The sequence below is a fragment of the Felis catus genome, chromosome C1 (assembly GCF_018350175.1).
Source record: "Felis catus isolate Fca126 chromosome C1, F.catus_Fca126_mat1.0, whole genome shotgun sequence".
NCBI lineage: Eukaryota > Metazoa > Chordata > Mammalia > Carnivora > Felidae > Felis > Felis catus.
The window spans coordinates 169,229,916-169,256,684 of record NC_058375.1 but is presented as its reverse complement, the minus strand read 5'-3'; the positions used below and the strand labels follow the sequence as shown (position 1 = coordinate 169,256,684).

Below are 26,769 nucleotides of genomic sequence, written 5' to 3'. Positions count from 1 at the left end.
CTGGAAGCACAGATTACCCCTCTCTTAGGCGGTGAGCTATGGGGACGCTGTTGGGTTTGCGGCAATTTTCAAGCACCAGCGTTTCCACAAGTGACACTCAGAGACAAAGCCGCCTCTAAATGTAAAGACAGGCAGGTCCAGACTGACAAAATTAGAGATGCTTTAACAACTTGAGTGAGGACTCTTGCCAGTAACACCTTTTTGTATAGCAGAGGTAACATGCCTGGCAGATAGGACCACCTGGGGTGGAGAGGGGTGGGGGGAGTGTTGGAGAAGGGTGAGACAGGGTAGCAGAATCCTGATCCACACATTCACATGCCCATCTTGACACAAACATGTGCCCCCGCTTTTTTAAAAAAATTTTTTTTTTCAGTGAACATTGCCAAGAATATAAACACAATCTCAAAAATCTCAAGCCCAGTTGGTTGGAGTTTTATTTCATCACTTAGCTGCTTACTCTAAGCAAATAAATAATAATGGTAAATCTTATATTTGCATGTGGCATAAACATGGAAGAAATAGAAAATATTTTATATTCATGTTAGTAAAACATGCTAAATGCTTACCCTTGATAGGTGATCTACATATATATATCCAACACTGCAGTCGAGCTTTACTAAGCCAGCACTGTCTGTTACTTCACAGTTTATTTGTTTCTCTTCCTAAAAGGAAAAATGAAACAACTGGCTTAGGTAAGAAGGAAACCTGAAGTTTATAACATCTGTTAGAAAATGGTTTTTTAAAAGAAAGTCATCCCTGAAGAATTTGTTCTCCTGGAAGACTGTTTTTTCTGTTTACTTTGGGGATAAATAGAAATAAAAATAAAATTTATAAATATGTAAATAAAAATGTATAAATATGTGTGTCCATGGATACACATATATTGGTATATTTTAATACTCATGTAAATTTTCCACAGAATACTTCCTGGACCTGTAGCTTTCATCCCTGTTTGTATTCTCTATTTAATTCAAGATCCAGTTCCTTGAAAAACCTTGAAGCAAGGAATTAAGGAAGTCCGTATTTCATTGGCCCTCTTGTCTGAGATGTGAGAATGTGACAAAGTATATAATTGTAATAACGGTCATCACAATTAGATATATATAGTCAAATATTCAGAGAAACGTATATAAATATACACTGTTACCTATATACTGTAGATGTATATACACTAGACATGTATATATACTATATATACTATATAACATATCACATACACTGAATATTTGACTTTTCTCTCATACTATTGCAAATAGGCTGCCGATGCTCTAGAGAAAAGGGTAACTTATTTCTGAGGAGTCAAAGACCTCTCTACATGTCCTTGGTTTGAAGAGATGGCCTCTGGATAAGAGAGGAATACATTTGCTAAGGGATAAGATAGGCATCAAAAGAGAAAGTGACAGGCTTTTCCCTTTGAAATCAACCTTATTAATGCCTGGATGATGGATTTAAGTGTTGACGATTGAGGCATGGTGGTAAGAACAGGTCTCTAGGTGCTTCAAACTCTTGTAGGAAAAGAGAAATTGCCTGTGATCTGGTTGGCACCAAGATGTCAGAATTTGTGGAAGACTGCTGGTTGTACGGTATTTGTTGGAAGTTCTTTGGGAACAATACTGGGCATGTGAACTTAAAATCGAGAGCAGTAACTATGGGAGCCCAGCTGAGAGGACCAATATTGCCTGTGCAGGGACCCCAGCCAAGAAGAGCAGGATCGTAGCACCAAATGAGCATGTCATCTGTGAGAAAAGCAATGGCACCAGAACAGCTTGCTTGGACAATTGGACAGTTGTGTCTCTCACACAGTAGCATTTGGAAGCAGGAAGCTCTTTTGATCTCAGATCCCAAGGAACTTGTCATTTTGATCAGGAGCATGAACGAAGTCTCAAAAATCAATGGAAGCTTGAGTGATAAGTCTGCATCTACCCCAAATATTTAGGCCTAACATTGATGAAATAGAGTATACCATTTACATTTTAAAAAATGAATGTGACTGTGGTTTTTGAAACTTACCAGATCTAAAATCTTAACGAAGTAAAGACCGGAGGGGAGTCTGATGTGCAGAGTCGTTTCGTACGCATCATCTCCAGCATTAAACAAGGACACGTTCAACATCAAGGTCTTCATACTTCCAACAGCAAGATAGGTCTTATTTTCATGTGGCCTGAAAATTGATGTTAATATTTAGCTCTTGTTTGGGAAATAAAAATCCCATCTCCTCGTTTATCCTGAACATACAATACTAATTTAGAAAAACACCATGGGGAGATGATCTCACGCAAGTAGATGCAAATTCATGCTCGAAAGAACTCAATTTCTCATGTTTCAGATAAATTCAGCCAACTATTACCCAGGAAGTTTGTTATTTTTAATTAGTTATAATTAAGCAAATCTGCTTTACATTTTCTGTTTCACTTCTTCTATACTTTAACAGATTTTTCTCATATTTCACAGTATTTTTTTTTTCCAAAAGTGAAGATGTTTATTTCTTTTCTTTCTTTACCCTTGGAAAGACACTGAACTAGCTGTTGCCCAGACCGAAGGGGGAAATGGGGAGTAGTGGGAGAAAAGGAGAAGAGAGAGACTACCTCCACCAAAACAGAGGATGCTTCGGTGGAATGAGCACAGCGCATGAAAAGGACCGCCAGGCCCAGCAAGTGGGTGCCACTACAGTCTGTCGCGCTACCTTCAGTGTCTTAAGGCAGGCTGGCCACCTCTACCAATAACCAGACCAAGTTAAACACAGAACTGCAGCCATGCTTCATCGTCCCGTGAACTGGAAAGAGAAGGTTGCTGTGAATCTAGACATAGGAGTGAGTGAGTTCAAGTTCTGGCTCTGGCCTAGTTCTTTGGGGTGGTAGGAGGTCATTTAGCATTTTTAAGCCTCAGTCACCGACTGTAATAGTAATAATTACTATTACTGAAGGTTTGGCTCATGCACAGCCCACGAAATCCACAGAAAAATACCTTGATATATAAAAAACCTGAGGTTTGGCTCACGCACAGTCCACAAAATCCACAGAAAAATACCTTGATATATAAAAAACCTGAGGCTTAAGGAACTGATTCAAAGTATCACAGCAGGAATGTTCTTTTTTTTTTTTTTAATTTTTTTTTCACTGTTTATTTATTTTTGGGACAGAGAGAGACAGAGCATGAACAGGGGAGGGGCAGAGAGAGAGGGAGACACAGAATCGGAAATAGGCTCCAGGCTCTGAGCCATCAGCCCAGAGCCCGACGCGGGGCTCGAACTCACGGACTGCGAGATCGTGACCTGGCTGAAGTCGGACGCTTAACCGACTGCGCCACTCAGGCGCCCCACAGCAGGAATGTTCTAAAGTCTCAAGATAAATGTCTGCACAGCCCAGTCTCTCTACCAATTAGAGAATTAGAAGAGTCAAAGAAAACTTGTACACAATGATTCTATAATCTCTCCATAAAGACAGACATTCTTAGATATTGAGTAATTTTTAACCAGTGAAGGATGTGACCCAAGGCAAAGCATCAGGTGAGGGTAATCGTAACAATTAGAAAGGTAAATATTCACCTAGTACCAGAGAAAGTTTCCCCATGTTTACATTGTATCATTCTAATCAACATCTGTATAGAAGATTAGTGTTTGGATAAACTAAACATATAGTCTGCATTTAATAGTTATTGCTGAATTGATTTCAAACAAAGCGTGTCTGGGAACAGAGTTTAAGAACAGGTTTCAAAATTTATGCTGTGAAGACACATGAATGACTGATCAACTGTAATTGAAAGCTCCTATGTAATCATGATATTCATTATTCCAGATACAAAAATAAATTCCCACCCTTATAGATCATATACAGTAAAGGACAGATGTATAAACAAAATTTAAATATTGTAAATACATGGAAAGGAGTTGTGAATAAGCAGCTCTGGGAAACCAAGGCAGGAACCACTTTTGCCTGAGGGCAAAGGCATGTTGCTTCTTTTTTTTTCTGCCATTCTGATTATTTAATTTTAGGAGTACTTTTTTTTTTTAATATAAAGGTATGAAAACTTCATGATTGAACATGACTTAATGTGGATTATACCCTTAACTGATTTCTCAAGTCCTCCTTCTCCAATCCAGTTTTCACGTTGCCAGGGAGGGTCACTTTACAGAAAGCAAACTGAGAAACTTAACAGAAACCCATGGGGGAAGGGAAGGAAAAAAAAAGGTTAGAGTGGGAGAGAGCAAAAGTATAAGAGACTCTTAACAGAACAAACTGAGGGTTGATGGGGGGTGGGAGGGAGGGGAGGGTGGGTGATGGGTATTGAGGAGGGCACCTTTTGGGATGAGCACTGGGTGTTGTATGGAAACCAATTTGACAATAAACTTTATATACTGAAAAAAAAAAGAAAGCAAACTTGATAATGTCATAGGCCCACTTAATGTCCTTCAGCGCCTTCAAGACAGAGTGCTAACTTACTAGCACAGCACATGAGGCCTCACTACTCTGCACAACTCATTCCTTTGCTTGAGCCATACTTAACTGCAAACAGGTATCCAAACACCTGCGTTCTGTACCTTCTGTGAAGCTCTCTCTCTGCCTTTAACACCTTCCCTCTTCACGTCTCTGGGTGATTTGTTCACGTTCAAGACTCAGTGAAGTGTCAGTGTTACTAGTTCTCAGAAGTTTTTCCCGTGGATACTCAGTGCTAACCCCTATCACTCAGCACTGCATTCTCCCTAACAGAAGCAGCTTCTCCCTCTCCCAAAGCACACTGGGCACCCCTATAAGGAAGTATTTTCGCATGGTTTGGCTTTTGTCATCACTAGAATAAGTTCTCCTAGACAGAAGATGCTAAATCATGATTACCACTGCTTTCTCAGAGCCTGCAAACATAACTAGTGTTCAAAAAATATACGTGGTATGCAACTGTATCAAACATTTAAAAAGGGCTGGGTAGGGGAGCCTGGGTGGCGCAGTCGGTTAAGCGTCCGACTTCAGCCAGGTCACGATCTCGCGGTCCGTGAGTTCGAGCCCCGCCTCGGGCTCTGGGCTGATGGCTCAGAGCCTGGAGCCTGTTTCCGATTCTGTGTCTCCCTCTCTCTCTGCCCCTCCCCCATTCATGCTCTGTCTCTCTCTGTCCGAAAAATAAATAAACGTTGAAAAAAAAAATTTTAAAAGGGCTGGGTAACACTAAAGAAAAGAGTGGAGAAAATGCTGGATACATGTTTGTAAAAAGTTCATTAACTCGTCATGATAAATTCTACCAAGTTACAGTCATGGTTCTGTGTTCTGTGAATTCTAAGTGTTTCATTAAGTAAACATCTACTACATTCACATGATCTGTACCCCATCACACAACTGACATTGTAGTGGCAATACAATTGTTGAATTGACCAATACATTAATGGCAAGATCAATACTGGAAAGAGTATGATTTTTGAGAATTATTTTTATGAACCTCAGAATGGGCAAATTTTAGACACTTCTCCCTACTCATTAACCTCAAATGGTATAGCTCTAAGAAGTTAGACAGTTCACTGATACCTAAAAATTCTTCCCCTCTCATCCTGATTTTTTCTTCATTTTACACTTACTTATCACGATAGTACAAAGAGAAAAATATGCATATCCTAAGAGCACAGCTCAGTAATTTTTATAAACTGAATGCATTGAAGAAAGGAGCACCCACATCAAGAAGACATATTAACGGCAGAATAGGATATTCTGCCCCCCTCCTTTCCAGTTATTGTCCCCACCCATCATCTTCCTTTTATTAGTATCGACTGGCTTTGCCCAGTTTTTTATTTCATGTAAGTGGAATCACAGAGAATTTTTAAATATCAGGCTTTCTGTACTTAAAATTTTGCTTGTAACAATTTCTATTGATGCATGGAGTTCTAAATTGTTTATGCTCACTGGTGTATACATTGCAGTTTGTAAATATACCACATTTTATTTATCCATTCAATTATCATTGGGAATTTGGGCAATCCTAGTCTGGAGCTGTTACAGTCTTTTGGTGAACATATAAATATAATTCTTTTGGGTTAGTCTGTCTCTGAGCAGACCGCTATAGTTTGTTAATCCAGGATTAACTCTTGAAAATCTCTAAATCTGGTTAAGTTTGGCAACCATCTTAAATTATACCAACAAACTATATTTAATAAAATATAGGGAATTATAGTGTATCAATAAATAAAAAACATACCACAGAACTGTCATGTAAAAAGCCAACATCCCATAGAGTACGGTTTCAAAAAATGCCTACAGGCCAAATTTGGGCCCCTGTCTGGTTCTGTAATAAAGGTTTACTGAAATACAGCCATGCTCATTCATCTGTGGCCACTTCTGCACTATGATGGCAGAGTTGAGTAGCTGAGACAGACCTTTGTCCCACAGGGCCTAAAGTATTTACTATCTGTCCCTTCATGGAAAAAGTTTGCTGGCTATACCACAGACCAATCTGACTGAGAAATACCATTAGTTTCAAAATAAGCATACAACATAATAGGACTATATTTAAAATCTGTATTATTCTGGCAATAACAAAGGCTTTGTTATTTCGGATGGCATCAGATGCAGCATCAGAGAAAACAATGCCCCAGACCTCATAATTCCTTGGTTGGTTCGGGAGACATTGAGGAGAAGGGAATGAGGAACATGTTCGTACGTAGCATCTCTAGTTTCTAACCCCTGGGTTTGAGAAGTCGGAGCTTTTCTGCAAGGATGTGTATCAACTGAACAAAACAGTCACTCTAAACCATGGCTACCATTTCAGGTGGGAGAATGCCACTCTGTGGCAGCAGGCTCCATTTTTCCCACCATCTTAGGGAATGCCTGTGACTGATCACTCTTATGGCATAAACCTTTACGTTACGTAAGTACACGTCTGCTTGGTGGAGCTGTTAGAGGGCAGAGAGGGAAGGTGGGAGAGCACCGCTGCCCTACATTACCCCCCACTGCTCTACAGTCCCGTCACAACTACAGGAGCCTAGGAGGTTCTAAAAGTAAACTTCAGCTTGACATTAAAGTTTAATTAAGACTTGTAGAAGAGCTGCCTAGAAATAGACATTTATAAAATATTCTGGCTTGTACCCAAAGCATTAGTCACTGAACACCTTTGGGAAAGAAGTTGGCACTTAGACAAGCAACAGAAGGTGAAAGTACTGCATAAGCAGCTAGGTTCCAAGACAACAGCAAATTAAAGAGAAACACAATGTTCACATTTCAGCGGCTATACTCCTGGTTTATTTTCCATTTTTAAGCTATTTTGCCACATTACCATAATTACAACTCTACTCTCTTTTTTTTTAATATACATCTTACTGTATCTTGATTCATTAACAAGGTGCCGTCAGAAAGATACCCACCAGCTTTTTATGTGAGACATAATAAAGGACCAGGTGCACATCTGGAAGTGCGACAAGGCTGAACCAGAGCTTTCCCCGGGAATCGTAGCTCATTCTTCATTAAAACGTGCATAATGCACACTTGAAATTTACAAAGCAGCCGAGAACCCACATAATTTAAACAAATCAAGGTACTGTGTACATACAGAATCATAACTTAATAAGTGAAAGAGGAAAGATAGAAAAATGATGTATTTCAGCACGAGGCTCTGTTTTCCCTGAGTATTATTTTATTTTATGAGAAATCCTCCTCAAGTCTTAGTATAAGGAATGCAGTTTGCCTTGATAGAATGAATTAATGCTTCATAGCTAACGTGTTTTTAATCAAGATGTTAGAACAAAATCTAATTGTAAACTGATAATGTACTTGTGTCAAGGTACAGGACTCATTTATTTTTGACAAAAACCTAGCCTGCAGCAAGTGGCCTATAGGTCCATGTGACAAATCATCCTCTTTTTTTCTTTACTACTGACTTCAGGAAAAAAGAAAATACTGGAAAATTCTCATCAACCACAATATATCAGTTAACTGACATTTAAGAAGATTGCATTTGAATAGGGGCAAACTCATTGATGTCCCAAGAGGTACAGCAGAAGAACACAGATTGGAAGATACAGTTAGTAATTAGCATGTTTTCAGGTATAAAGCATGTAATTCATCTTTCTAAAACTCTGAGATCAGTGAAGCATATATTCCTACCATCTCCTTTTTAAAAACAGACAATTTTGTTAGACTTGCTCTTTTGGGGACAAACAGCATAGTGGCAGATGCTGTGCATTGCCCAATGTCCACCCAACAGTAATTTTCCTTCTTAGCTGCTAGAAGAACCCCAGATTATTCAGGCAGAAGGCTGTATTCCATTGAAATTGCAGAAGAGAAGCCCCTAGTTTAGCTTCAGGGAATGAATTATGATTGATCTAGGATGGTCATGATGATTCCATTCTTCCACCAGGACAGATTCAGGGATGAGCATGTGACAAGGTCTCAATCAGAAGAAGAAATCTGTAAAGATGCTTACCTTCCTAGAAAGGCAGCCTCAAGTGGACCCAGAATTTTGCTCTTGCCCCTTTTTTCTTGTTGGGAATCTAGGTGCTGCTACAGCCATGGGGTGACCATGAGGGAAAAGCCGAGAGAACTAGAAAGATAACCATGCATGTCCCAATTTTGCTAGCTGCCCATTTAATCTGCAGCCACTTTCTGCTTTATTTATTTTTAATATTTATTTATTTTGGGGAGAGAGACAAAGCATGAGCAGGGGAGGGGCAGAAAGAGGGGGAGACAGAATCTGAAGCAGGCTCCAGGCTCTGAGCTGGCAGCACAGAGCCCGACGCGGGGCTCAAACTCACGGACCGCGAGATCATGACCTGAGCTGAAGTCGGATGCTTAACCGACCGAGCCACCAGGCGCCCCACCACCTTCTGCTTCTTATGCAAAACAATTAAGTGCCTTCCTTGTTTAAGGCACTATTCATCAAGTATCCTTACTTGCAGTGAAAAGCATTCCTAACTGATATGAATGCACTTGCTCAGGAAAAGCTACACCACTTGCCTGGGACACTTGACTGAGGTAGACAAGGGAAGCAGTGTCATTTGTATCAGTAATCTATATGAAAGGCTGGATTTGAAACAGCCTATGTGATGGCTAATACCTGCTATTAGATTTGTGATCTTGATAAAACCATCCTTGTTGATCATTTTGCAGTGCAAGCCCATTTGATTGGAGTTTATTGTCCTGAGAATTTAGACATTCGGGGGAAGCCTCCACTTAATGAAGACATGAGACAGAGTGTGCCTGTGTGCTATATAGTTTGCTCTAGGCAGTCTGCTACCACAGTCCTCACAACTCATGTTCTTTACTGAGGAAATAAATGCATTTAGCTAAAGCAGGTTTCTAGCTCTGAGGCACATGAACACCGTTAGTATCAGTGGGGTTATATTCAGGGGAACGTATAGAACGAGTGGTCATGTGTGCTTACTATTACCAACGAGGGAGAGGGGACTTCTAGGTGAGAGAGGCATACTTCTGTCTGATAGCATAGAATTTGTTATAATGCAAAGCAATTTTCAGAACCCTTCATTGTGGGCCTAAAAGTTAATTAAGAGTTTTCATTTGAAAATTTCTCAAGTTATCATTTACCTAACAGAAACAGCCTGTAACTTTCCTAGTTGGTACAAAAGATGTGGGACTTACACCTTACACTGGCATCCTTGCCACCTCAAACCTCGTGAAACTAACAACTTCTGACCTAGTCAATCAGCGGCTTTCTTGGGACATAAAGAGACATTAAACTTTGGGCAAATAACCAGTACATATGTGGAGAATGTTTAGGATTCTTTGGCACTATTTCATTTTATCACCAAACTAAAACTTTTTTTTTAATTAAAAAATTTTTGTTTTTTTATCGAGAGAGAGAGAGAGAGAGAGAGAGAGAGAGAGAGAGAGAGAGAGAGAAAAAGCATGTGCAGGTGACCCAGAGAAGGTCAGAGGGAGGAGAGAATCCCAAGCAGGCTCCTTGTTGTGAGTATGGAGCCTGAGGCAGGGCTGGATCTCACAAACTGTGAGATTATGACCTGAGCTGAAATCAAGAGTCCAAAGCTTAACCGACTGAGCCAACCAGATGCCCTAACTTTATTACTATTATTTTTTAATCAAAGGTTGTACGTATGCCAACAGCAATGTTATCAACAATAACTGTTAGGAACCTTTATGTATTCCAGGCTTTGTGCTATGCCCTCGGTTTGTATCACTGCATTTTATCTTAAAACAACCTTGTAGAGTAGGTATGATTTTACTTTCTTATCAATGAGGAAAGAGGTTTAGAGAACTGATAAGGCTTCTCTAAAAAGGTCATTCAGCTAGTAAATGGTAGATCCACTTGAACCAGGTTAGTTTGACTCCGAACCTGAAACTCAACTACAACATCGCTGCCCACATTTTAGTTTGACAAGAAACACTCGTAGCCCTATGACTACTGAGCATGTCTGGCCTGGCACTCATAGATTCCTATTTGGATGGTGTGTGGCCTGGAAAACTCCATTTCTCATAAGCATTACAGGTGATTCTCATAAAGGTGACTCAAAGGCCACACCTTCAGAAACACTGCCTTATCCTTCCCTGGCTGCTGTTTAAAATCACAATAAACTTGATAGATTTCAAGAAAAATGATCAAATTAAAAATGTAAAGTAGGTAATATAATTTATTGTGAGAGAATATCTTAATTCAGTAAGATGTACTTTCATTCTTCAGGAAAGAAGCATCCATGGTGATATTTTCACATAAACTTCAACGCCCCATTTTTTCATCGGCCAGAGTGGTTGCAGAGAAAGGTGACAAAAGGGACAATGGGAGTGTCTGATTTATGAAAATGAAAACATGACTTATTTATAGCTTAGATAAGCTTTCCCCCCCACAGCTCTTCTTATCAAAGGCCGGTGGCAGCAAAAACACTAAGAAAACTAAGCGTTTGACAAAAAAAATAAATACATGAATGGGAAGGTTGTAAATTATTCATCTAATAACTCAACAAAGGCACCACATTACATGCTGGGGTACAAAGTAGTTAGTAGTCATTGTTTTTGGGCTCTTTGAACAGCTAATCTGGATAATTTAAGTATAAAGTCCAATTATAAATCAAATAGGTTAGGGCTTCTTGGCCCTCAACTGTGGATGCTCAAGGCTATACTGGCAGTGACTAAGTGAAAAGAATTAATTTATTCTCTGCCATATGTGATCCCACCCCAGCAGGGTACTCAACACTGTTTGTCAACCTTTTTACTCATTCCTATCCCATTTATCCTAACAGCTCGTTTGAATCTTTTCCCATTCCCTTCAAGTTCTCAAGTCTTTTCTCAAAGCCTTTGCTTTCCATACATAAACTCCCTTTATATCCTGGCCATCCATGAATTCTCTGCATTTCCCTTCCTTCCGCACAGAGCTTTCTCAGTCTATTGTCAAGCACCTTTTCACAATTTCTTAGCTCAGGGTAAGGAGAATCTTAACTTCTCTCTAAGGGGAACTCCTGCATCTGAGTCTGACCGCATTACATACTGTTTCCTTAGGCCCTTGCTCTGTTCTCAGCAAACATCCATTAGTCACCTGTAGCATTCCAGGCACTGTGTTAGACACTGGGAGCACTGGGATGAAAAGCCAGAAACCTGCCTTGATGCAGCTCACAGGATAGCGTGGAGACAGACAGTAATGGTGGTGAGCCTAAGTGCAGTGGGACCAGGGTCACAGGAGGACTTGGGTTCGGGTAGCTGGAGACAAAGGGGGCTTTACCTAGAAAAGAGCTGAGATTTATAAGGTAAATAAGAATTAATCAGGTAGGTAAGTGGGAGAAACAAAAAGATACAGAGGCTCAGGGAAGCACACAGGGCCAAGCAACTCTGAAGTATCCTGCCATTAATGGAAAAAAGTCCTGCAGCATTGCTAACACTAGGGAGTTTATGTCAGAAAGCTCACACTCTGGAATCACCCCAGGTAGAGGAACTAGAATACAAGACCAGAGGCCCAAAGGCCAGAAAGTGGGAAAGCCTGGTGATCCAGGGAGGATATTGAGCGCCTGGTTTGGAACAATAGTGGTAGAGATAGAAAAGTAGGACAGATTAACAAATACACCTTTAGGTGGTAGTATCACAGAACTAAGTAATTTATTGTGTTTCAGGGATAAAAGAGAAGAATGCAGGCTGAGCTCCAGGTTGTTGGCCTTGGTAACTATCGGTGTGTCATTGGTAGACAGTGACTGGGTCCCCAACAGGACCTGTCTTAGTGGACAGTTGCCAGTGTAGGTGTGGAACTCTGAGATACTGAGCAACAGCAGTGTAGACAGGCCAGGGGAGGTCACAGCTGTGGGCAAGATTACCCAGGGAAAATATGGGAGTGTGAGAAAGGGGTGAGAGAGAATGGTCCAGGAACCCAGGAGAGCCAAAAGCATGGATCCTCCAAAAACAACTGAGAAAAAGCTAGAGAAGTAGGAGCAGAAGGCGAGTTCTATGGCAACATGGAACTTAAAGCAAAAGATGTGCAAAAGGTGAAGTGAGCGGCTGTCAGATGTTTCAGAGGAGAGTTCAGGTCGAGTCTGAAGAGCGCCCCCTGGTTTTAAGAACATTTCTCTCTTGGATTTAGTCTTTCCTCTGCCTTTGACCCTCACACGTGTTCATGTTTTTCCATGATTAAATAAATAACAGATTTCATCACTACATAAAAATTCTTCAGCTGAAACTACTCGTCCCCGGTATATTATTTTTCCCTTAAGACCTGACTGCCTACTACTGCAATGAAATTCCCATCTCACAATTTGCCAGGGACAGCCTTTTCTCACCCGCCAGTCCCGTTCTAAATGCCAATTCCCATGACCTTTCCTCAGGCATTGTGGTATCTGATCTCTCTACAAAATTTTACGGTATTAAATCCCTCTTTCTATATTCTCCATTGGCTATTTCACGATGGGTTTGGTTCTCTTCTTAGTTCTCCAAAGATACCTCTTCAGTCTCCCCCCAGGGACTTGCTATTCTTGTTAAGATCTTTAAATAAAATCGACTCCTCCCCAACTTGATCCTTGGTTCTTTTCTCTGAAATTCCCATCTCCACGCATCTCCCCACCCCCGAGCCCTGCATGCTCACAAACTGCTAATGGGAGAAGACTTCCAAATACAATCCTGAACTAGATTTTCAAGAGGAAAGCTGCATATATGGAAATCGCACCAGATTCAACATGCCCCAATTAAACTTGTTTCCTTTCTATCCCTACCTCCACAAAATCCTTTACCGTTTTCCTGTCCTGCCACTGATTCCTCTTTCACTTCCTGTACACAGTGAGCCTTCAACCGAAGTTTAGATTCTCTCTCTCTGGTCCTCATTTCTCCTATCTTCCCTCTAGTACACAGAGCAATTTCCAAATAAGGTATTTAGACGGGATACAAAGTTGCAGTGGCTTATTTCCCATGATAAAATAGTAAAAGCAAGCAACCTTTATCTAATTTTCACTATGTCTTGTGGAAGCATTATTCTTGGCATGATACATGTATTTTCTTTTTACTGTCCCCCCATCCATGAATTTAGAGAAGCAAAGTGGCTTATTCCCTTTCAAATGTGTCATATATACATTTAGGTATTTCTTTTGTTTTGTACATCAGTCTGACTTATGTAACCAGTTTGTGGATGATAAAAAAAAAAAAAAAAAAACTAATCCTTATGTTAGTGGATGTTAGCCCGTTTTGCCACCTAAACTCTATTAACAGGCACTTACAATGTCTAAAACATAACTACAATAATGATAACCCAAGGCACAATTAAATCCTGAAATATCTCCTGAGTGGTCAGTAAAAGATTAAAACCTTGGTGCTCACATATTCTCATTCTTTCAAAAAGTGGTTAACTCTGAGTATATATGTTCAGGGAGGGATATACAGACCCCTTCATCTCTCTCAGCAGAATGTTGTTCAATTCATTGAATGCCTCTAATCCCCAAGGATTAGTCTCTTCAGAACAGACCAGCACACACCCATTACCCATCTCAGTGAGGAACAGGAAACTACACTTACTTAAAAAATCCAATTCTCCCAGAAACCTGTAAGTCAGCAGAGCAATTTTGGTGGGCACAAAATCTTGCAAAATTTATCTGGAAGTAAAACAGAACAGTATTTTTTATGTTAGTTTAATAAGGAGGTATGCTTCTATGCTTTTTTTTTTTTTTTTAGAAAGAAATTGCCATCTGTAGTACACGAGAAAAGTGAAATAAAAATGATGAACACCTCATTTTGTCCCTTTTGGAGTTTGATTTGAGAATTAGTCACAGTTCCAATGACAAGTAACTGCAGGACTAAAAGGTACCAAGTTCTTCCAACAGGTTAACATAAAGCCTAGATGTGTTCAATGGAAAGATTAGTGTTTCTTCTACAATTGCTATAAAAAATGAGTTTAAGCAGACTGAGGTAGTACCCTAGGTAGGTATTTAAAGCCTGTGCTGCCAGGGGGTCCTTCGCTGAATTCCTCTCAATTTTCTGGTGCTACCGTGTGATCCCACTTATGACTAAGAAGCATGGCATGCACTTTTCACAGGTGATGGGAAGTGAGCCTCCATTTAGTGAAAACAGCAAAATGTAGAAAGTTAGAAATTTTACTGGAGGACACCTGGAGCTAAATTAAATGATAGTCTATCCTAAGGGTTCCAGAACTTATTTAACTCGGAACATTTTAATAGGACCCAGAGATACTAAGAGGTACGTGGGAAGACCTGAGGTCTAAGATAGAGGAAAAAGTGGAGAGAGATAAAAAGGAAGCTAAGAGGAACAGGTAAAAAGGGAAAGATGCTGAGAGAAATCTACCAAGTCAGAGAAGGAGCTAGGTTCATTAAATGGGAAATGACTAGCATGTTGTCAGATAGGGTGTCAGACCACAGACTACCTCAGCCTGGGGAAGCAGAAGGGAAGTGTAAATCTTTCTCTAAATGATGAGGTAAATGTGATATTTTTCCTACCGCTTTTACTTGTAAAGCAGGGTGTTCTAAAAATCAAAATGCAGGTTATTCTAATTTCTCTTTAACATTTATTTACTTTTGAGAGAGCGAGACAGAGCATGAGTGGGGCAGGGGCAGAGAGAGGCGGGGACACAGAATCTAAAGCTCTGAGCTGTCAGCACAGAGCAGGATGCGGAGCTCGAATCCACGGACCGCAAGATTATGACCTGAGCCGAAGTTGGATGCTTAACCAACTGAGCCACCCAGGTGCCCCCCAAAATGCAGATTATTCTAACGTAACTATAAATTGCTAAGGTTTTGGCTTGGGTACTTACAATATTGAATTTTTCATTATTAAACATATTTAAAAATAGTTGATATTGGCAATTGAAGTTCAAAAGAAGAGTGAAAACACTGATTTCCACAATTATATTCATAAGAGTATCAAGAAAACTTGCTCTTAAGTTATGCTCATTTGATCTAGTATTCTAGAGAGCAATGATTGTAATCTCGAATATCTTCAGGTGACTTAAGGGCAATTACTCTAAACAGGATATGAACTTGCCCTTTAAATGTCAAAACATAAGAGACTCTTAAAAACTGAGAACTGAGGGTTGAATGGGGGTGGGAGGGCGGGGAAAGTTGGTGATGGGCATTGAGGAGGGCACCTGTTGGGAGGAGCACACTGGGTGTTGTATGGAAACCAATTTGGCAATAAATTTCATATTTAAAAAAATAATAAATGTCACTTCTGCCTTTTACACTGTGTGCCATTAGCAAATGCTTTAAAACATGCCTCCAAACATCCTGTTGATGACACTGTTGGACAGTAAAGGTCCGAACAACTGGACTCCTGGGAGTAAACAATCTGCCAGTGAAACGGAGCTATTAGGGGATACACTAGAAAAAGCAGCCCACTGGTTAGAATGCAGGATCCATCTCAAAATGCAATGGGTCCTGGGATGTGGCTAAAAAGCCTATAGTTGAATATGAAAGTATCAAGGAAGGAAAATTAACATCTCATGTATATGGGAAACCGTTTCTTGAACTAAATGCATATGGAAACACACTCAGAGCTCAATATCCTAAAGGGAATATAAAAAGTAAAGAAAAGTGGAAAATAAGGCACAGCATAAATCTCTCCGTATATTAAGAAAATTGATGTAAAAAATTTTAAAGAATTCAGAAAGAGAATTCATTTCCCCAGAATTATGCAATATTTCAAAAACTGAGTTATATGCACATAATGTTTGGAACAAAGGAAAATATTCTTTTTTTTTTTTTTTTTTTTTTTAATTTTTTTTTTTTCAACATTTATTTTTGGGACAGAGAGAGACAGAGCATGAACGGGGGAGGGGCAGAGAGAGAGGGAGACACAGAATCAGAAACAGGCTCCAGGCTCTGAGCCATCAGCCCAGAGCCTGACGCGGGGCTCGAACTCCCAGACCGCGAGATCGTGACCTGGCTGAAGTCGGACGCTTAACCGACTGCGCCACCCAGGCGCCCCCAAAGGAAAATATTCTTACCGTTTTTTCAATTCTGTCTTTTTCTTTCTTTTGCTGAAGAATTGGTTGAAGTGGGGGGAATTCCTCTGTACTTCGTTTACTGATGACGTGATGCCCAAGGTGGTAAGCAGCTTCAATCTGAATTGGGGTGAGGATGTCCCGCACATCTTTCTAAGGGAATAGAAAACCATCAGTTAGAAATCAGAATAAGCATGTGAATCAAAAAACAGACATAAAGCTCCTCTTTTCTTGCATTAAGGCCAAACGTAGGAAAGGTAAACAAACTATTTACCCTTTCATCTAAATTGTTAAAATACATTGAATGTGGGTTTTTTTCCACATTCCATAAGCATTTATGTTTATTGGAAAAGACACAAAAAGTGTAAAAATAGAAAAAAACCTATCCATCCTGTAATAGTTACATAGTTTTACATTTGGACATACTTTTGTGATATTTTCTTGGCATACCTGTCTTCACCTGACATTATATCATAAGCTTTTTCCATTACAAATTCTTTGTAAATCATTTCAAAGAACTAATCAACATTTTAGTCTATTTAACATTTCTGTGTAGCAGACCTGTAGAAATAAGAGATCTCTCTCAATTTATTCAAGTTTTCTTTTTATATCTCTCAGTAACGTTTTAATTCAATGTGATTCATTTGATTTTACATTTATTATTAAATATATCATTTTCTTTGCTATTATTTGTGGAGCTTTTCCAATTATATTTCTAAATAGATTATAAATGGTATGTAGGAAAGTTATTTCCTGTATTTTCAGTTAGGCATCCAACTTCAGCTCAGATCACGATCTCACAGTTTGTGAGTTTGAGTCCCGTGTTGAGCTGTCAGCACAGAGCCTAGAGCCTGCTTCAGATTCTGTGTCACCCTCTCTCTCTTCCCTTCTTCCACTCATGCTCTATCTAAGATAAATAAACATTAAAAAGTTTTTAAATTATTTTTTATATGATTATTCACTAGCCTCCTCATTAAAAAAGAATATACTACAGAGGGAGTAGTCAGGATGGCAGTGTAGTAGAGGGACCCTGGGCTAGTCTTGTCCCTTGAACACAGCTAGAGCAATATCAAATCATTTTGAACACCTAGGAAACACCTAGGAAATCGATCTAGGGATTAAGAGAACAATCTTCATAATTTGAGGTATGAGGTGCAGAGACGTGAGGTGGGGGAAAGAAAAGCTATAGTGCCATGTTGGGTAGGGAACCCTTTCTGCATTGGAGAGAGAGAGAGAGAGAGAGAGAGAGAGAGAGAGAGAGAGAGAGAGCGAGCGCGCGTGCGCGCGCACAGGAGCAAGAGAGTGTGAGTATCCCATTGGGTTTAGGCAAAAAAAAAAGCATTCCCCTAAAACCAATGACTGGGGAATTGGGAGGAATGGACTATCACAAGTTTTTGCCATCATTAGAGCTCAAATTCTGAGGTTCTGGAAGTTCGTGCCGTTCACCGGAGTTGATCTAGGAGGGTGTTGGTGCTCCTGGGGAGAAGGAGGGTAGAGGCCCCTGAGAGTGGACAGAGTGGTATGGGGATCCCCTGGGTCACTCTGGGAGACAACATTCTGCTTCCTGGAGTGCATTTGGAAGGATATACTTCCTAAGGACAAAAGACCTGGGTGGCACCTTTGAGTAGCCATTCAACAGCAGGGGATAGAAGCATGTGCACAAGGTAGATAACTGGTTGCAGCTTTTCTCTGTGCTTCACCATAAACTCCAGGCACCTGCACAGCCCTGCAGCTGCTTTTCTGGGACAGAAAGTCACCAGGCACAGCACTGCAAGGCTCTACTCCAGAGAAGAGGAGTGTAATCCTTTAAGATTTAGAGTTTTACAATAGCCAAATTATGGAAAGAGCCTAAATGTCCATCAACTGATGAATGGATAAAGAAGATGTGATTTATATATACAATGGAATACTACTTGGCAATGACAAAGAATGAAATCTGGCCATTTGCAGCAACGAGGAACTGGAGGGTATTAAGCTAAGTGAACTAAGTCAGCCAGAGAAAGACAGATACCATATGTTTTCACTCATATGTGGATCTTGAGAAACTTAACAGAAGACTATGGGGGAGGTGAAGGGGAAAAAAAAGTTACTCAGCAGAGAGGGAGGGAGGCAAACCATAAGAGACTCTTAAATACAGAGAACAAACTGAGGGTTGATGGGGGGTGGAGGAGTGGGGAAAGTGAGTGATGGGCATTGAGGAGGGCACTTGTTGGGATGAGCACTGGGTGTTGTATGGAAGCCAATTTGACAAATTATACTAAAAAAAAAAAAAAAGATTTGGAGTTTTGAATCCCAGCCACGCACTAGAACTAAAACACAGAAGAGCTGTGACGCCAGGCATGTCAATGGCCCAGGCACAGACGAGTTGAGTGCAAGGATCTGATGGAAGTCTGGGCCACAGGAGGGGAGACTGTGTGCGTGTCTGTAAGGGTTTCCTGAACAGTGGCTGGTGAGAGCTCCCAGACCTGGGGACTAGAAAGCAGAGTAACACCATCTTCCCCCCTGCCTACCAGCAGGGTTGGACTTCAGTGAGCAACACAGTGCCCCCAGTGGAGGGTGGAGTCACTTATACCAAACCCCACCCCCACCCTGCAGGAGCATCTTTACTAGGTCAGCTCTGTGAGCCAGCACAGCCGGCCTCTCCCCCAGAGGACCAACGTAGACACTCCAACCAAGTCTACTGATCACAGAGTACTCTAAAGTATCAGTTTCAGTTCTGGTGGAAATAGGAGCAGGTGCTTTTTTTTTTTTTCTTTTTCTCTTTCTTGTCTTCTTCCTCTCTTTCTTTTTTGGAATCAGGCTTATAGTTTTTTGTTCCTTTTTTTTTTTTTTTTTTTTTGATCAGGCTTCTTTTTATTTCTTTTCTTTCTTTTTTTCTCATCTTTTTTATTTTCTTTTTCTTTGGAATCAGGCTTATAGTTTTTTGTTTGTTTTCTTTTTTATTCCTTTTCCTTTTCTCTTTTTCTGGATGAGGTTTTTTGTTGTTGTTGTTTTTAAATCAGGCTTATTTTAACAAACAAATCAAAGCACACCTAGTTAAAGATCCAAACACTCCCTAGTGAAAGCAAGGAGGAACTCTGCAGAGGACTGATCTGGGAGAAAGCAGCAGAAGCATTTCACACCAGAAGCATTTCCTGAAGCACCATGCTCTAGACAGAGTATAACCCCTTCTTAATATAGCATTACACTTAGGAGCAGAAAATACAACAAGCTTTCATTAACACAAAAGACAGAAAACTAGATAAAATGACAAGACAGGGAATTCTCCCCCAAAGAAAGATCAAGAAGAAACACAGCCAGGGATGTGCTCAAAAAAGGTAAGTAATATATCTAAGTAAGAATTTAGAATAACAGTCATAAGAATACTAGCTAGGCTTGAAAAAAGCATATAAAACACCAGAGAAACACTTGCTGCAGAGAAAGAGACCTAAAAACTAGTCAGGCTGAAATAACAAATGCTATAACTGAAATGCAAAACCAACTGGATGTGATTAAAGGATGGAGGAAGCAGGGACTGAATAGGTGATATAGAAGATAAAATTATGGAAAATAATGAAGCTGAAAAGGAGAGGGAAAGAAAACTGTAAGATCATGAATACAGACTTAGGGAAATCAGTGATTCTACAAAATGCAATAACATATGTATCATAGGAGTCCCAGAAAAAAAAAAAAGCAGGAAAAAGGGATAGAAGGTTTATTTGAACACATTATAGCTGATAACCTCCCTAATCTGGGGGAAGGAAATAGGCATTCAAGTCCAAGGGACACAGAGGATTCCACTCAAAATCAACAAAAACAGGTTAACACCATGACATATCATAGTGAAACCTGAAAAATATAAAGAAAATTCTGAAAGCAGTTAGGGACAAAAGGTCCTTAACCTTCAAGGGTAGACACATAAAGTTAGCAGAAGACCTGTCCACAGAAAGTTGGCAGACCAGGAAGGAGTGGCATAATATATTCATCATGCTAAACAGGAAACATATGCATCCAAGAATACTTTATTCAGCAAGGCAGTCATTCAGAATAGAAGGAGAGATAAAAGGTTTCCAAGACAAGCAAAAACTAAACCAGTTCTTCAAGAATTATTAAAGGGGACCCTTTAAGTAGGAAAGAGAGACCAAAAGCAACAAAGACTAGAAAGCAACAGAGACAATCTAAATGTACAGCAACTTTATAAGTAATACAGCAGCACTAAATTCATATCTATCATATCTATTGATAATTACTCTGAATGTAAATAGACTAAATGTTCTAGTCAAAAGATACAGGGTATCAGAATGGATTGTTAAAAAAAAAAAAAAAGACCTTTTGATATGCTGCTTACAAGAGACTCATTTTAGACCCAAAGACATGTCCAAAATGAAAGGGAAGGGGTGGAGAACCAGTTATCATGCCAATGGACATCAAAGAAAGCTGGAGTAGCCATACTTATATCAGACAAATAAGACTTTATCTATTTTTTAAATGTTTATTTATTTTTGAGACAGAGAGAGTGTGTGTGTGTAAGTGGGGGAAGGGCAGAGAGAGAGGGAGACAGAGAACCCGAAGCAGGCTCAGCAGTGTCTGCCCAGAGCCCAACATGGGGCTAGAACTCACAAACCATGAGATCATGACTTAAGCTACAGTTGGATGCTTAACTGACTGAGCCACCCAGGTGCCCCCAGACAAACTAGATTTTAAACCAAAGATGATAGTAAGAGATCAAGGATACTATATCATAATAAAGGGGGTCTATCCAACAAGAAGAGCTAATAATTGTAAATATTTATGCCCCCAACTTGATAGAAGCCAAATATATAAATTGATTAATAACAAACTTAAACTCATTGATAATAATACAGTAATAGTAGGGGACTTTAACACCATACCTACATCAATAGATAGGTCATCTAAGCAGAAGATAAACAAGGAAACAATGGCTTTGAATGACACACTGAACCAGATGGACTTAACAGATATATTCAGAGCATTTCATCCTAACACAACAGAATACACGTTCTTTTCAAGTGCACAAGGAACTTTTTCCAGAATAGATCACATACTGGGTCACAAATCAGGCCTCAACCACTACAAAAAGATCGAGATCGTACCATGCATATTTTCAGACCACAACACTCTGAAACTTGAAGTCAACCACAAGAAAAAAATTTAAAGCCCTCAAATATATGGAGGTTAAAGAACATCCTGTTAAAGAATGAGTGGATCGGTTAACCAGGAAATTAAAGAAGAAATGAAAAAGTACACTGAAGCCAATGAAAATGAAAATATAACAGTCCAAAAGTGTAAAGGCAGTCCTAAGAGGGAAGTATATAGCAATTCAGGCCTTCCTCAAGAAGGAAGAAAAATCTCAAATATACAACCTAACCTTACACCTAAAAAAGCTGGAAAAAGGACAGCAAATAAAGCTCAAAACCAGCAAAAGAAGGGAAATAACAAAGATTAGAGCAAAAACAAGTTATATAGAAAAAAACAAAAACAAAAAACAGATCAACTAAACCAGGAACTGGTTTTTGAAAGAATTAACAAAATTGATAAAACCCTGGCCAGACTTACCAAAAAGAAAAGAGAAAGGACCCAAACCGATAAAATCATGAATGAAAGAAGAGAGACCACCACCAAAACCACAAAAATACAACTATAAGAGAATATTATGAGCAATGATATGCCAATAAATTAGGCAACCTGGAACAAATGAATAAATATCTAGAAACATTTAAACTACCAAAGCTGAAACAGGAAGAACTAGAAAATTTGAAGATACCCGTTACAAATAAGGAAATTGAATCAGTAATAAAAAAAATCTCTCAATAAGCAAGAGTACAGGGCCAGATGGCTTCCCAGGGGAATTCTACCAAACATCCAAAAAAGAATACCTATTCTTTTGGAACTGTTCCAACAAAAAGAAATAGAAGGAAAACTTACAAACACATTCTATGAGGCCAACATTACCTTGGTTCCAAAACCAGACAAATATCCCACTAAAATGGAAAGTTGTAGACCAATATCTCTGATGAACAATGGTGCAAAAATTCTAAGACACTAGCAAATTGAATCCTCAGTATATTAAAAGAAGTATTCACCATGATCAAGTGGGATTTATTCCTCAGAATCTGCAAATCAATGTGATATACCACATTAAGAAAAGGAGAAGAACCATATGGTTCAATAGATGCAGAAAAAGCATTAGATAAAATACAGTATCCTTTCTTGATAAAAACCCTCAAAAAAGTAGTAATAGAAGGAACATACCTCAACATCATAAAGGCCATATATGAAAGACCCACAGCTAATATCATCCTCTAAGATCAAGAACATAACAGTAACATCCACCCTCACCACTGTTGTTCAACACAGTACTGGAAGTCCTAGCCTCAGCAATCAGACAACAAAAAGAAAAAAGGCAGGGAAGAAATCAAACATTCAATATTTGCAGACGACAAGATACTCTTTGTGGAAAACCCAAAGACTCTACCAAAAAATTGCTAGAACGGGTACATAAATTCAGCAAAGTCACAGGATATAAAAATCAACAAATCCATTACATTTCTATACACCAATAATGAAACAGCAGAAAGAATTATGAAGGAATCAGTCCCATTTACAACTGCACCAAAAACCATTAAGACACCTAGGAATAAACCTAACCAAAGAGGTTAAAAAAAATGTGTATGCTGAAAACTATAGAACACTTATGAATAAAATTGAAGACAACACAAAAAAATGGAAAAAACACTCCATGCTCATGGATTGGAAGAACAAATATTGTTAAAATTTCTATACTACCCAAAGAAACCTACATATTCAATGCAATCCCTATCAAAATAGCACCAGCATGCTTCACAGAGCTAGAGCAAATGATTTTAAAATTTGTATGGAATCAGAAAAGATCCCGAAAAGCCAAAGTAACATTGAAAAAGAAAAATCAAATCTGGAAGCATCACAATTCTTGACTTCAAGCTGTATTACAAAGCTGTCATCATCAAGACAGTATAGTACTTGCACAAAACAGACACAGATTAATGGAACAGAACAGAGGACCCAGAAATGGACCCCAAACGATATGGTCAACTAATTGTTGACAGAGCAGGAAAGAATACCTAATGGGAAAAAGACAGTCTCTTTAGCAAATGGTGTTTGGAAAACTGGACAGCAACATGAAGAATGAACCTGGACCATACACAAAAATAAACTCAAAATGGATAAAAACCCTAAATGTGAGATGGGAAACCATCAAAACCCTAGAAGAGAACACAGGCAGCAGCCCCTGTAACCTTGGCTGCAGCAACTTCGTACAAGTCTCTGGAGGCAAGGGAAACAAAAGCAAACATGAACTATTGGGACCTCATCAAGATAAAAAGCTCTTGGCAAAGGAGACAATCAACAAAACTAAAAGGCAACCAATGGGATGGGAGAAGATAGCTGCCAATGACATATAGGATAAAGGGTTAATATCTAAAATCTGTGACGAACTTATCAAACTCAACACCCCAAAGATAATACAGTTAAGAAATGGCCAGAAGACATGAGAAGACTTCTCCAAAGAAGACATACAAATGACAGACACATGAAAAGATATTCAACATTACTTATCATCAGGGAAAAACAAAAACCACAATGAGATACCACTTCACACCTGTCAAAATGACTAAAATTAACAACCCGGGAAACAGCAGATGTTGGTCAGGATGCAGAGAAAGGGGAACCCTCTTGCACTGTTGGTGGGAGTGCAAGCTGGAACAGCCACTGTGGATAACAGTGTGGAGGTTCCTGGGAAAGTTAAAGATAAAACTATCCTATGACCCAGCAATTGCACTACTAGGTATTTACCCAAAGGATACAAAAAAGGTATTTACCCAAAGGATACAACTACATACTATCAAATTTGTTTCCTAACACACATATATGTACCAATAGTAAAATAAGTGACAGGAAAATAACTTTGAAATCATTTAGGATTCAATTAAAGGATAACTTTGATAGTAAAATTGTTCTGGAATCTCAGGTCTATAAAAAAATATGGGAGTCCAGTAATATATAAAACATGGTATTGCTTAAAAATCCCTTAATCTGAGCCCTCTTTAGACCGAAATGAGATCTTCAAAGTGTACTTGACAAAAACAGACTCCTTTCTTTTTCTCCTTCTCTAAGTAGGTAGGCAAATAAAATTTTACTGATAAAGTAATCCAGGAGGATTTTAACAGAATTCAGGAGACAATTTAATTAAATTGCATGAAATGAGATATGTTGATGACAAACCTATAAAACAAGTATCTTAAGCACAACAAAAATTAAACAGACATTATATCTCAGGATTTGAGAACGCAGTTAACAATCAGTAGATAAAGTCTATCTACATGGAACTAGACCATTTTTACTTTTCTTAATATTAGAATTGCTACTATACTCAGGAGATATTTGAAGAATTAGTTTCTTTATATCACAGTTTGACTCTACTTTTCATACACTTGTTTCAATCTCTAGGTTCTTCTCCTTTAAAACAGAAATTCAACAAAGTTCCTTTTAAACATTAAATAGACTCAAGTGTTTGCATCAGGGCTAGATATATTACCTTAACCCATAATTGAGGTTTCTATTTATTCAGTTCCTGAGTAGATCCATGGCATTGTTATTTACAGAAATCCTAGTCCATAACGTTAGTGGAACAAGGTTTTAGTACCTATAAACATTTTAAGATTAGAATATGGCTTAAACATTACTGCCTGAAAGCAAATGAAGAACAGGTAATTTCTAAAGCTCAATTAGTAATCCCGAATGGGTAGGAAAAAATGCCTGTAATACAGATGATGGCTGTGCTACTTACATCTGTAGTAACTTTGGATACAGTCAATGAAGTAAATTAATCAAGAGGATTTATCACTTAAAAGACTATTCTATGTCCTTATGTAAATAAAAAAGATAATTTTTCTTTTTACATTATTTATAACTATCAATATATGTATACCATGCTTAAAAACAAGAGGCCTGGAGGTACAGCAACTGGGCTTCCAATCTCAGGTGCAACCCTATCTGTATCTGTGTGACCTTGAGCAAATTACTTTGTCTGTCTATGGCTCAATTAACCTCATCAAAAATGGGGATAATGATGATTCTCATGATGCCTATACCTATTGTTATGAGAATCCAGTGGTATGATGTTTGTAAAATACTCACTGAGAACAATGCCTGGCGTTTCAGATATCAACAGATGTTAGAGATTGATTATGTAGATGTCACTTCAAAATATAGCTATATAAACCAATCAAGATATTACTGAATTTCAGCTTCTTATAATAGGATATTCAGGTGAACGTTTGAAAGGAATTTAATGAAAAAGAAAATCTGACTATTGCCAATCAATGAACATTAAGTAGAAAATGAGTTACATACCAAGTATTAGACTTGTATTAATTAAGTGGTATCTGGACGATTTGGGGCATGAAACAGAGTACCTGAGATCTCTCATTACTTTTCCATTCTTATGCATGGAGAGGATTTTATTAAATTACTTGAAAAGTGATCATCTCAACATGAAACTTTGACCATATAGGAATGCCGCAAATCAAGGCCCAAATCCCAAGTTATCAACTTGTGAAAACCGAACAGCTTGAAGCCCTGAGTATTACAATAGCAAACTTGATTAAATTATTCCCTAGGTGTAGGAGCTAGACAGCCACTGATTGTCCCTCCACATGTCCACTGTTTTAATTCTTCTCAACAAGCTTGCTTTGACCAAATCACATGTTACCTAATTCATACTAATTTTCCACAAGGTCTTCTCTACATCTGGTGTATATTACTTTCATTATCCTAATTAGCTATTAATTATGCTTTTCTCACAATATATAAAATGTACGTGCACTCTTGCAAGAACTGTGTTTGACAGATATTCACACTTATTTAACTTTAACAGCTCCACCTAAAGACAAGAATAGCAAAAATGTCTTGAAGTGACTAATTACGTATTTGGGAGGGAAAAAGTAGATTTGCTTAAAATTTTTCATTTGGATGGTCACGTGCTATCTATATTAAAAATAATGAAGAGTCCATGCCACATTTTTATGGACATTACATAAAATAGGGCAACCCATAAGCGTGCAAATTACCACATGTCTGAAATTATACAAAGTCTGCCTTCTTGTTTAACTTTTATAGAAATTTGTATTTATGGCCACTAAGCAGTAAGTCCACGTCTTCCTATTGTGTGTATGCAGTGGAAAAACCTAAAGGGTGGAGCCAGAAATATTTATAAGGTTTACTGAATGAAAAATGATACTGCACTATAAACATTTCAGTGTATCTATTCGTGGGTCTGCCAAGTACAAGGAAGGCTCTGGGGACACAAAACTGAAAGTCAATACCTATGTCAGCATCTATATAATCCATAAATCCACATACAATGTAGGGTATGAGCAT

The 26,769-nt window shown here is 38.8% G+C and overlaps 1 protein-coding gene across 4 annotated transcripts in view; it reads right to left on the bottom strand.

Moving 5' to 3' along the window:
- Positions 1 to 26,769, bottom strand: part of ITGA4 (integrin subunit alpha 4) — a 95,038-nt gene that overhangs the window by 14,063 nt on the left and 54,206 nt on the right. For all 4 annotated transcript variants that reach the window (XM_045034087.1, XM_003990911.6, XM_045034088.1 and 1 more), the window contains 4 exons: positions 16,357 to 16,506; positions 13,917 to 13,993; positions 2,011 to 2,161; positions 567 to 662 (listed from right to left, as the gene is read on the bottom strand). In XM_045034087.1, the coding sequence (XP_044890022.1) occupies positions 567 to 662; positions 2,011 to 2,161; positions 13,917 to 13,993; positions 16,357 to 16,506 (474 nt within the window). The remainder of the gene's footprint in view (positions 1 to 566; positions 663 to 2,010; positions 2,162 to 13,916; positions 13,994 to 16,356; positions 16,507 to 26,769) is intronic.